The 13,248-nt window shown below is 41.2% G+C and overlaps 1 protein-coding gene across 1 annotated transcript; it reads left to right on the plus strand.

Moving 5' to 3' along the window:
* The first annotated feature begins 1,463 nt into the window (after positions 1-1,463).
* LOC119655607 (antigen 5 like allergen Cul n 1-like) lies at positions 1,464-11,212 on the plus strand. Its single transcript, XM_038061563.1, has 7 exons — positions 1,464-1,679; positions 1,751-1,891; positions 1,952-2,033; positions 2,090-2,228; positions 2,291-2,353; positions 7,463-7,608; positions 11,097-11,212. The coding sequence occupies exons 1-7, from the start codon at positions 1,527-1,529 to the stop codon at positions 11,183-11,185; spliced, it is 813 nt and encodes a 270-aa protein (XP_037917491.1). The 5' UTR covers positions 1,464-1,526; the 3' UTR covers positions 11,186-11,212.
* Positions 11,213-13,248: the final 2,036 nt, after the last annotated feature.

The following is a 13,248-nucleotide window of genomic DNA, read 5'->3' on the forward strand; positions in this document are numbered from 1 at the left end:
TCTGGTTGTTCAGCAGTTCAACCCATCGCTCCAATATGTCCATCTGTCGGAAATCAGATTTCCCTCTTTGCCTCGGCAGAATGAGCATCGAGGTATATAAGGCTTCATCCCGCTAATTTATTGGTAAAACTTTCGCGCCTAGTATGGTTGTTTCCTAAACCTTTTGAGTTGGCAGACCTGTTGCTTCTCCCAGGCTTCCTTTTTCATTTCTCCACACTGAAAGTACATTGTCGGGTAGTAAGGTGATAAGGCCTTCTTCCCACCGTCATAGTTCTCTGGGCTGAGGAAATGGAAAGTTGGTGTATTGTCCCTGTTACCAATTGAGAGGGTTGTATTAATAATGGAGCCTTTCTAGCTTCAATGACAGACTTGAAATATGGTAATTCAATCGGTATTATTAACCGTTCGTGAGCCATATAAATCGAGGAAATGTATTATACATACATCTCCTCCAGCTTGACCACGATTATGTAGGTGGAATTTCAAGATCGAGAAGTTCGCTGAGGCGCACTTCAACGGTTGTAGATTTATCTACGCTATCCTTAGCGTGCTTCTTACATAGGGCGACCATCCGTCCCTATCAGACCCGCGATTTTCATTTCCTCCAGGAGCTCGTACGCGGCTTCGACTGGTATTTTTGCCATCGTGGCTTCAAACCACATCCTATTTCAGTGCACTCATGTAGTCTCGATTTATTTCGAGTGGGAGAGGCTAGCTGTCCCTCTGGAGTTATCAGTTATCTATGGGCATCCTGGAGTTTTGAAGGCGTGGGGATTGGATGAGCTTCTCTTTGCCCGGATCTTCAGCGAGCAATTGGACTCGGTGGATTTTTTTCATATTGGACAATCTTAGGCTTCATGTCCTCTTAGGCGTTGCCAGAATCGAGAAAGTCTGGTTATCGCATGGCATTATATTATGTACCCACGGATCACATGGGAAGAATATATCCCCTCTGTTCCGCCTATCTCACCGACCTTTGTTGCTTCGTTCTTTGCAAAGATTGCTAGGTATCCCAACCCTTGTCAACTCTGCTCCCCTTGGTTTTCCCCTGCGCCTCATTCTGATCAGTTGCTCTTGAAGTCAGTAGATTTAGCTCTCTCCTGGTGTTGCAGGTCTGCATTGTTGTATTCTTTGGTGATGATGTGGTATTTAACTAGATCACTTTCTTCCTGATTCTCGTTATTACCGGCCTTTTTACCCTTCGCACTCTCGCAATCGCAATGGACGGCCTTCTGATACCGGCTCTTGAGATGGACACCGGTGGTCGATCTCTTTTTTCACATACTCCCAGTAGCCGACATTTGCACACAATAAACAAACGAACTGAGAGAATTACCACTTTTATGTTATAATTAAACTTCAACATTTCGCTTGGAATAGGTCATGCTTAGAAGGCAATTTTACACTGTAGAAAAGATGTCAGGTTCAGATTTCTGAGATTAGTATTTTAGTCGAAGGATACGTTGACTTTCTAAGAAGCCTCTACATGTGACAACACAAAATTAAAACTTGAACTTTCCCTTAAAATGTCACGATACGCTGCACTATTTCTCTTGCTTTTACCGTATATCTACTTTAGCGAAGGATATAAATATCGTTTGATTACGCGCGAAGATAGCTTCGACCGTTGTCGTAATTTAAAATGTGAAGATGGTCAACCACACTCAATTTGCTTGAAGGTAATTTCATCCGTTATTTTATATTATTCTCAGTTCCTCAGACTTTTGGTTAAGTTTATCTAACTCCTCAGGCAAACGGACCATCAGCAAACTGTGCGGAGTTCGAAATTCTGAAAATGACTGCAAAACGAAAGAATATCCTTATTAATGGTCATAACGGGATTCGGAACAAAATCGCAGGATATTTCCATATTGCTAATATGCTCTTGTTGGTATGTATGTACTCTAGCTAATGGTATTGGCCGGAATTTTAAATGACTTTACTAACCTAGCATTGGGATGAGGACCTACATGAAATGGCCAGAGGCTTCCTAACTCGATGCACCAGGGGCAAGGACAGTTGCAACTTCATATGTAAATTTGCAATTAAGGACAATTAGCAGTAAATTCTATTTCTACTTTTTTGCTAGATAATGATACATTTACTGTGGGCCAGACTTACTACTTCAACCCCAAATTACCTTTGAATAGGTTTGTTATAACTATTATGAGACATTGGTTCCTGGAAGCCAACGATATTGAGACCTTTGCTGATTTTATGAAACAAAAGTAAACTTACAAAAATGCTATATATCCAACTTTCCAGGTCTACTTTTGCTCATCATTCACAGGCCGCCGAACATGACACAAATGACGTACCCCCCAACAGAGTTCCTAGGTTGCGCTGCCGCAGAGTAAGTACAAATAACAGATCTTTCACATTCGCAGTTTCTAGATGCTCCATCTTAAGTTAGGAAACAATCTTCATCTTCAATCATAATTTTTGGAATCAATTTTTCCATTAAAAAAGTTTGACTTTTGAGTAAATTCAGATTTGATAAGTACTTGGTGGCGAGTGATTGGATACTGCGGATACGGTATCGACTTCACGAGAAAGCGAGAATGTTCAAGCTCAACCTCAGCACTTTCCTCCACGAAGGCGATAGCCGGGAGGTGAGTCACCCTACGGGGTGAATACTACCATCCCTGCGATAGGCTGCCTCCGAGAAATGAGTTGGCCTTTTCTGTTTTTCTCGGTCGTAGTCCAAGTGCACCTTGTAACTGAACTCGACATCATCACTCGCTCTTCGCTCCTCTTGTTTCCTCGCTCGCATGAAAGATAACCTTAATACGAGAGGACCTTGTTCCGTATTCGTTTGGATTCCTACCGTAGATGAATTGTAGCTTCACATGTCTCAGTTACACGCTGACACTGCTAAGCCATCTTTTTCACTGCTGTTGCCATAAAGTCGTGAATTCCTTTTGGAGTCGCCAAAAATGTCGCTTACTTTTGATATGACCTAAATGTCACTTACCTGCCAAATCAGCCTTTTTTACGACAAGTACTGAAGTGTGTTAGGTTGTCCACACCTCCTTCCCCTCCCTCCACAGCATGTGTTGTGAATCTTCAGTACAATTTATGGTAAAATGGCGACATTTTCCTCTGCGCTTCATGAACCTTTTTGATAATCATATTGATTAGTCCATGCTGCAGCAAAGTTACCGAAATCGCGGCATCTAAAGCATCTCTTTGGAAATACATTCTCCCTGAGTCGCGGCACGGCCCACATTTTACTGGCAAATTTGAACCTTTTATGGCTTTATTCCGCTCAGGCTAATTTGTCCTTTTAGCGCAATACATCATTTTGGATCATTTATAAACAGAGAATGTATCTGGAGTACTCTACGTAGGAGGGGCATTCCGGATTTATTATCAGGGCGACATATTATGACGCGAAATATTACGTGCTGCAGCGGGGCAAAATCTCGGAGAATTTTGAGGTCCAAAACGAAATCAGCCAGAGTTACATCGTCTCATTGATATTATTTCTTCTTGTTATCGGTGACGTTCTTCATCCTGCCGTCCGGAGGACATGAAGGAGTTCAATGGATAATGACATCTTTCTTCAAACACTTCAACTACGCTTATGACAGCTGCTTGTTCTCTAACCGGGATATAAACCTTGGCCAAATGGCTCTTAATTTGGAACGAGAGACAAGTAGGGTTGAATTGAAGAGAAAGACTAACACAATTGAGAACTTTGCATTTGTATGACGAGTCATCTCATTACTGGGTGGAGCATCGAAGGTATCGATTAACTTGTATATTTAAGAAGCATGGTTTGGGCCGACGTTGGTACCGAATTGGATATTGCCTGATGCATGAGTAGCGCTAGATCGGCGGTTCTGTGCTAGTGTACTTTCTATGTTGCTATATGGAACTAGCACATGGAATACCTACGAAGCAGATATCATCGCACTACGCTAGCCTGACACTATCCCAAACGAAAAACCTGGCCGGCGTACAGGCCTGGCACTCGTACACACTGTGATCTTAAGACAGAAGTGGCAGTGGATAGGTCACACATTAAGGAGTGGTGGCAATGGCATTGCGGGCTATACCATACAGTGGAATGTACTCTCATAGGGCCGAAGAGTGCCACTTGGGGCTGAACTGTAGAGAATGAGAATATATATATCCTTTAAATGTGGTCCTTCCGTCTCAAAGCCAATTTTAAAAGAGAAGTGGGAATTTTGCTCCTATTTACCGTATGCGTGCACACACACATCCCAATTGGGTACACAATTCCATAATGTGTTTTTATCCGCACTAAGGGACAAGCAATCTGACAAACTAATCCAGGTAGATGATCGACAGGGAACATGCTTCACTGCTACATTGACCACATTAACAGCCTTCGGACCATTTTGAAATGCTATGTGGAGTTAAGATCTCCGTTTGACTTGCTTATCATTGGTTTCGAGAAAGTTTTCAATAGCGGGAAGAAGGAGTATTTTTACTTTCTCTAAGCAGGAGGGACATTTCGGAGAAACCAATAGCCTTAAAATATGGTGCACTGCATTGAAGTAATATTTCGGAAGAACTTCAGGTTGCCCAGGAGGAGTCCTGTTCTGTCGACGATACCATTCCTTCTTATTATCGGTGACGTTCTTAGTGTTGGCTTATTCGGTGGACGCGGAGGGGTTCAGCGAGCAATAGCATCTTTCTTCAAGTACCTCGGCTACGCTGGTGACATCTGTTCACTCACTGGTTGGAGGTTGGAGATGGACCACCAACAAAACTAAGGTTCTCAGTCTGATGGGACATTGCACTCTTCAAACCTGTCTCAATACCCAGAGCTTTGCAAGTATTGCCTTGTGAGTTGGGGCGTAAGAATACACTCAAAGTCTTCAGCTGATTATTGTAAGACGCGACTAAAAGGGATAAAATTTGTGGGCTAGCAACCTGCAAATTTTCAAACTTTATTGCTACCAAAATGTCAACAACGCCTCGGATAAAGAATGACCGCACATCGGAAGATTTTTGGCTATCGAAACGAACAATAACTTCGTCCATCACTTCACGCCGAAGAACTTTTGCTTTCGAAAACGGACAATAATTGGTGTTTGAAATGTACGCTCCTCGTTGTTTCTGACGGCTACTTGTGAGCCAGTTTCTTACAGACTTCTAACTGCAAGACTCTGGCCCAAGTTAAGGAGCATGAAATTTGTACAACGCTACCCACCAACGGAAACAGCCGATATATTGAAAAGGGATTCTTTCAACGAGCAATTTAACGCACTTCAGGGTGTGATGGGAAAACACGGCCTTGGCAACCGCAACGGTAATGGTGGGAGGTTTGTGGATTTCTGCAACTTCCACCTCCTCGGCATTAGTGGCATACATTGTTCGAAAACAAAGCCTACCATAAGGTTAATTGGGTTTCAACTGACTGACAACTGACTGATTCTCTCTTGGGTGTGCGTAACAAAAGAGACGCTGACATCGGCCTCGAAAGGGATCAACATCTGATGGTTGCTTACGTTTGCTTACGTGTTGCGTCTGCCACTTCCCGCAGGATTAGGGAACTGTGACTCCCTAAGTTCAATATCGGCTGCTTGGATGATCCAGCTGTCGCTCAAAAGAGGGGGGGACGGCAGATATAATGATAACTCGCCAGAGAATATCGATGAGCATTGGGCCGCCACCAAAAATGCTCTTTTTTGGGGTGCTATGTAGATCGTCGCCCATGTCCCGAAAGGAAGTCACTGCGGAGTCGTGGAAGCGAATAGTCCATTGAAGGCTCTACTGACTGCTGCGACTGGTGGCAGGTGTTACGCAATCGAACTCCGCTATCAAGCGAAATTCTGAGAAGTTCAGCATAGCACCGTGATAGCAGAGACTTTGCTATTGCGCTGGTCAGGTAAACGAAAGATGACGCAGATCCCAATAATTTTAGAAATGTGATCGCAAATATATCACTGGTCCTGTGAAGGACGTTAACGGTCGATTTCTCATCCACGATGATGAACAATTGAAGAAGTGCAAAGAACGCTTGATCATAGTCCTTAACCCTATCACACCCGGTGATTTTTCTCATCTTATGGATGAAATGGCTAGCCACCGTAACATACGGATAAATGCACTTAAACGGAGCAAAGCCACTCGAATTGATGGTCTCATCGCAGAGTTACTTATCACTGGAGCTGCAGTTACTGCGGATCTGCTGCTTTCACTCGTACGCAAATCAAGGAGAATCTAATTGTCATTATCAGAGCCAAATATGATGGAGCAAAAGTCCCTTTCTGCACCGAAGTAAAATCTCGTAGGATTTAATGACGTCCTTCATGCTGCCTTCTCCGGAGGACATGAAAGCTTAGTACTCAAGGGGCGACAATGGCATTGTGGAATGGAATCCACTCTCTCAAGATAGCCGATGAGTGGTCGTCCCAAGGCATTTGGCGCAGAACAGTAGAGGAGAGTGCGAGCGTGGCGAAAGTCGTGGGGGTGCTGAAGGGAATTACAAGTAACCGCGAACGATGGCCCGCGGGTGTGGTTGACGCGCTATAAGGTGAAGGTGTAGAGCAATTTGTCTATTTTGCTAGTGTTAATGTTGGTGATAGTGGCATTGAACTTGATGTTGAGAAATGTATTGAGAGCGCTATATTCGCTTGCGTTCTTTGTATCGATATCAAGTTGAGTTTATTTAGTGCTAATATTCTCTTTCACTGAAAGTGGCTTCCACTCTTACTCGAATGTATCAAGCCACCTGTTTGTGCCATATTACATTCTCGAACTAAGAATTCTTTTTGCTTACGGGCCACATACCAGTTGACCCGGTGATGAGAAGGCGGAGACGATAGGTCAAATTTTAACAAAGAGCGACAACCCCATTGCTGACTATACTATAGAATGCAGTATACTATCATAGAATCGTCAACGCGTGGGTTATTTAAAAAGTAGATGGTGCAAGAAGGTTAAGGAGGGATATAGGATTCTTAAAAAACTTAGGAGAAAAACAAAAATTCGAATTGGCTTGCATCTAGGTCCAGCATATGCAGCATTTAGTTAAATCGAGTAATTGAATCTATTGTGACTCATATGTAACCTAGAAGCTACTATCGACATGTGTAACGTGATATTGGCTGGATGGCTTCTTTTAATAAACCGAACATTAAACTAACTTATTTACTCACCTGGCTCAAAACCATTGAATATTTAACCAGAACATCCTCCTATTATAATAGTTAAAAGCCCTTTACCTGCTGCATTCACAATATCCTGTTGTCAACCTGTTTCTGATTAACTCTCTGCTGGGTTGTGTCACTAAGACTTAGTTTCAGCAACATCATCACTGTAATATTCAATACCAAATTATTAACAAGCGCAAAATCCTGGAGGATCAAATATAGTGGCTCAAAAGAATCTTTGTTTCATATAGTAACCGCAATTTTATCTGAGGACATAAAGGATATTATATCAGTCGCATATATAAATTTGGTAATCGATTTGTAAATTTCAGAATGTTTGGAGGTCACATTATGAGGTGCTACTACAGCCCAGCTTTCAACGATGATCCGAAAGCGTATATAATAGGTAAACCATGCTCTGAGTGTCCTACGGAGAGAGCATCTTGTTCCAGAGTTTTCCATGGATTATGCGGAGTTGGTAAGTAAGCCGATAATTTTTTATTACTATGGATATATATACATATATTCAGGTCCTCCAAAGCCTTGATTCAGTCAAATGCAAGGTGGAACATCTAAAATTGTTGTCGTTATTCAATACTAATCCGGGTCCCATTTGTGTTCAATATATAGCTATTTACAGGCTCCTTGGAGTTGTTTGATCTAGACTGGAATGGAATGAAACTTCTTCCGGTAACCTATTTGTTGAAAAGGATATTTGAGCTTTCTCTAGTAGGGCGATATCAAGTTAGATCTTGTAATTCTGAAAAGGAAAGGAGTTTGATCTGGAAGACAAAATTTCGTAGCAAAAAATTGTCCAGTCTGTGGTGTAGTCTCGAGTTAAAGAAAAGTCATTGACAAAGGCGCTTGAACTTATAAAAGTATTGTCGTTACAAACAACTCTCAGTAAAGCACCCTTGCAATTGATTGATGTTGGCTGGCTGAAAACTATTTGGTGAATTGTATACAGATAAGTCAATAACGTCAATAGCCACGAGAAGTGAAACTGAACTAAAAAATACATAAAGTGCTGATTCTCCTGAACACTCAAGGATTTCACATTCGAGGTCATACCGTAAATAATACTGTCAAGACAAGTCGCACTGCGTAGTAGAAGAACTATTATGCTCTTTTACCTGTTATAGTGTACTTATTAAGCATCGTATGTCGTTCAACCCTACAACCGACAGAAACTTTCTTATGTTTTCTACTTTGAAGGGTTTCATCCTCAATCTGGTATAAAGTATTCTCCTAGGTGCCTCTACCTATTTTGCACATGTGCCCGACACTGTCCCAAAACATGTGTAGAGGTTTCGTCACTTTTCTCACAGACATCCCTAGCTTCCCCAGGTGATGATAAAGCCTGCTGTGGCCAGTAAGTATATACATATATATTATGATACGGAGGCTGTTCTTGGGCTCTGCATCTTTCGATTGATTGAGTTCGTATCCCCTGATGAATACCCTGGGGTTATTCCATTCCTGGTTCCCTCAGTCGTACGTTTTCATTTTTACCTGTATCTTTGAAGTTACGGACTTCATTGGCCTGTATTGCTGGATATCTTGGATGGTATTCAATTTCTACTGCACCGGATTTGTAAGCACAACTCCACGCTTCAGGCCCTATGATAATCTTGCTTAAAGTCTCATGAACTCCCACTAGGGGTCCAACTGCAAATAACCCGACCGAGCGTACATGGCCTTGGAATTCTCCTCAGACAGGCCTCTGATGTGGTAGGAGTCGCTTCTGGTATAGACTCAGGCCTGATAGCCGAAAGCCTTGGAGTATCCGACTACTGCATCACGACCAGAAAGTCAATGTTATTATAGCGTCTCCCAGTGTCACCACGTAGAGGTTCTCCTCGACCCTTAGTTTTGGTTTGGACGACAGGGTTCCTGCCTCCATGGCCGCGGTGTATATCCCAAGGAAATGATGTTACATTTAGGAGAGATTCTAAACAGGTTTCTAGGCCTCTCTGAAGTACTGAAGTAGTGCAGGGAAAATGCCATCTCTCCGGTTGATTATAATGTTTTAAAGGTTCCCACTGCCCATCGCTAGTTTCCAATTCATCTTTTCCCCTTCTGTCCGTTGATAAGGTGCTAGAATTCCCTGAAGCTGTTTCGTTTTGCTTCTATGATTGTGTTGGTAGGTGTCTTCAATGCATTTTTATACTTCCACTAGTCTCCGATTTGTTTTGCCCTGTTTAAGAGTTTCATGACACGATCACTTTCACCATCAAACGTAAATGCATCTAGAAGTAGAATATCGCAATAGTGGCTTGGATGATAGGCATCCAGGGGAAGATCATACTTCTGCTAAGCCAATGACGGTGATAAATCTTGCAATGATCTTTTCATAAACTGGTTCGTGAGAAGAGGAATAGGTAGGCATAAATGCTCGATTTGAGGGGCCCAACTAGCGCCATACTATACCGTTTTGGTATCGCATTTTACTAAGACCGTGACTGCGACAGAGGAACAAGGAAAAGACTGTCTACAATTTTGGTTGCTCGGAGCTTCAGAGCCAGCCCTAGAGTTTACGAAGGGCAGCAGATCCTCCACTCTCGAATCAGAGATCTGTTTTAGGTCGCCAAAGAATTGATTTCCTAATGTCCGAAGCTGCCTCTGTCTAGAAATAGAGAATCGCAAAGGAAGTGCCTGAGGGTTGAGTGCATTTTTGTCCTATTAATACGTAACATATTATTATATATTATTATTTGAGAATATCCAGTTTCGGATGATATTGACATTCATAGTCTTGAATTTGCAACTTGCAACTTTGTTAGTAATAGTACGATTTCCATCAAACTTGGTAGGATCATCTTCTATATTATAACCTACATCAATGGATCATGGGGCTAAGATGAACTTAAGGGGGTTTTGCAGCCAATTGCATATATGGGAACCCCCCTTAAATTCCCCCCTTAACTTTGCCATTTTTTGTGAATTTCGTGCATTCTACAATGTGTATGACATCATCATCACAAACCAATTCGTCAATACCACAACGAAGTGAGTTCATGTGAATGTGGTTCCAAAGAATTATTTTGTTTTGGTTTTAGTTTTTAAACATGTTTGTATGTAGGTATATAGTATACGCGTGCTAATAAAGTAATGAAGTAATTCAGATAAATATATTTGTACATTAAATCAACTGTATTTAATACACGTACTATATATTTACATACATACATATGTATGCTTTTGTGCACGAAATAAATCGGAAATATGGGTACGATCAATTTATATACGTGCAGGTATATGTACAGTATTCGGAAATAGGCAGTTTGTTTGTTTAGGGCGAGGATAATACCTATTGCTGTAATATGTACGTATTCCTTGTAATTTGGAAAAATATGAAAGAACATGTTGAATTTGTAGCTATATACGGAAAGAAAAATATGCTTAACAATTTCTCAGATAAGATGAACACAAAACAAAGGGTGAGCTTCCGGTATTCCGAAAAAAAAGCTAAGACTTAGCAAAAACGGATCGTTCTGTGTGGCCCGCAGAGGGAAGACTACTTTTTCTCCGCCATTTGTTGTTTAGGCGATCTACTTATCAGTCATCTCTGGATAGTGGATTCAACTGCAATGTCGACTAATTCCTGATTTTGGGCGAAGTAGTGTAGGCGGATCTGTCATTGTTATTGGGTTGATATTGAGGAAGTAACATTCCACAGGTAACAAAGTGTTAGACACTTTGTGACGATTTGTCTGACTGAGAACCTTGGTTATTTTGGTGCTTATTTTTAGTTCTATTCTTCGTGATTCCTTTCCCGAATCCGAAAACATTTGACAGGTTCCTATGATAATGCATTGCCATTTTTATCAATCAAAGTTATTAAAGTGAACTATGTGTGAAAGTGAAATATTAACCAAATTAGTATTATTTCAGTTAGTATTTTTGTTTAACATTCCACACAAACTGTTTCCGTATCTTACTAAACATGTAACTTTTTCGTTTCAGATTTACCCTTACCAGGAAATGGTTGCCGACTTCGAATAAATTTCATTCTACTGTTCCTTTCAATAATGTTTTACATGGCTTACATTTGAAACTGAATAAAAAAAAGCGAACTATAACTGGCTATCAAATTATCAGATTCAGGTTGAACCATGATGTGGTTCTATAATAATTTAAAACTTTACCCATATATCATCATCCCTTAACACTCTATGGCACCCTTCAATGTTTATCTTAGTTGAGAAACATACTTATCACACGCAAGAAGTTACTCATCACATGCACTATCATTCCACAATCAAATTGTATGTATGTACACACATCACACCTTATCCACACATTGAGATCAATCAGATAAAGATAGTCATCTCCACCTTTATCCAATTAAAGACTAATCCGATCCTGACATCAACTTAGCAAGTGACCAAGAGAAAAGGAAAACTGGGAGCGAAAAAAGATACGATTAATCCTTGAGGTGCCATTTATCTCCTCTGTGGTTCCATCACCACTGGAATCATCGCTTCTCCTCTCCACTTCAAGTTGGCGATGGTACCGCAGTATCTGTTGGCTCCAGCATCCATCCAAACGAGCGCCAGTATTCCCAGCATATGAGGCGACAAACAGTTCTTGTACATAACGCCGAGCTGAAGCCTTAACGTTCGCCTTTATGGTTATGGAGTTTTTGGCAGGTAGTTTAACGGCCATTTGATTGTTTTCGGATGGCGATTTTATTGGTAACAAGGCAGCCGAGCTGTGGAATGGCAGCAATCGAAGACATAACGACGACAGGATAGCGACTGCACGTTGAAAAATGGAAATAAAGTGTGCAGTCAATTCACTTCTTCGATTTATAAGGGGGTAGCATATGATACAAATAGGAATTATGAAGTAACACAGAAAGTTTAATGGAGGTTTCGCTGCCTTAACCTCTTAATTATCTAATATCATTTCATCATAGTCGCTTGATGAAGGATGATGAAAATGCAATTGAAGAGTTACGTCTTTCTTTAAGTATTCCATTTTGTCCGGAAAAGGACACCACACAGTGATTAGTTGGTCGTTCCTGGATGCGCCTCGCCGATGGATATAATTTGGATTGAGTTGTTAACTTTATTCATATAGGAAGAGGTTATTTGGTAGCCAGTTCAGGAAGGGAAATTAGGTCTTTTGGTACATCGTCCCTTGTCGTCATTTCCAAAAACCGCATGTCATCTTAAGACCCTTTACACCACTTTTTCTGGCAATTTATTTTGAAAAGAATAATAGTAATAATCGTTGGTGCAACAATCTATATTGGATCAGGGCCTTGAAGTGTGTTTAAGCACTTCATTCAAGGCCGTAACGGTACATATACAGGATTACAATACCCTCTAGGGGGTAATGTGGTCAGCATTGCGCTCGCGCAAGATTATTACCCTAATTTGATTCAGGTACTCATTCACATCTAAGTCGATTGGTACCCGACGTCAAATCACGATACAAATTTCACTCCCACCAGTGCAAATTCGAACCGCGATATTCCGTATGACAGCTTTGTGCTCTAACCACTCAGCTATCTGGACAAGAAAAGAAAGGGGAAGATTAACCAAATATTATAAAAAATACAGTATAATGGGAATAAATAGAATGAATAAATTGCCTAGGATAGCTTGGAAAAGATGACAGTAGAGGAATCAATTGGATCAGACCCATCCAAAAATCAAAACGTCATAGGGTACAGCTCATACCGCCAATGCATTCTTACTAGGGCAGTTACTAATTCAGCAAACGAGGGGATGATAGTGCCTTCGGAAAGCCAATAGTCCGAACAAACTGTAACCTTCAACCGAAAAGAAGTGAATACAATGCATGCAACATTTCAAATATTCTGAAATGCGGTGAGTTCTACTAAGCGACAGACTGAAGGTGATATTCTACGTCTCCCACTCACAGTGACAATATCCTGTACTACGAAGTATTCCATTAAACGGGGCTACATGGCAACATTCCTAAAAAACCAAGAATCAAGAGGATTTTCCAAAATGCAAAACTAAGCAAGCTAATTCAACTTTCGCCGATACGATTTCTAGCACTTGTGACAAAGGATGAACGTACATTTGGCACTATCTGAACGAGCTACAAACACACCGTTCTTGCTTCCGGTGTTTTTAATGCA

Source organism: Hermetia illucens, chromosome 4, assembly GCF_905115235.1.
Source record: "Hermetia illucens chromosome 4, iHerIll2.2.curated.20191125, whole genome shotgun sequence".
In the NCBI taxonomy this organism is placed as follows: domain Eukaryota; kingdom Metazoa; phylum Arthropoda; class Insecta; order Diptera; family Stratiomyidae; genus Hermetia; species Hermetia illucens.

Coding starts and splice junctions, on each gene's coding strand:
- LOC119655607 (XM_038061563.1), top strand. CDS start 1,527: ATGTCACGATACGCTGCACTATTTCTCTTGCTTTTACCGTATATCTAC. Junction 1,892..1,951: donor TTGCTAATATGCTCTTGTTG/GTATGTATGTAC, acceptor TTACTAACCTAG/CATTGGGATGAGGACCTACA. Junction 7,609..11,096: donor CCATGGATTATGCGGAGTTG/GTAAGTAAGCCG, acceptor TTTTCGTTTCAG/ATTTACCCTTACCAGGAAAT.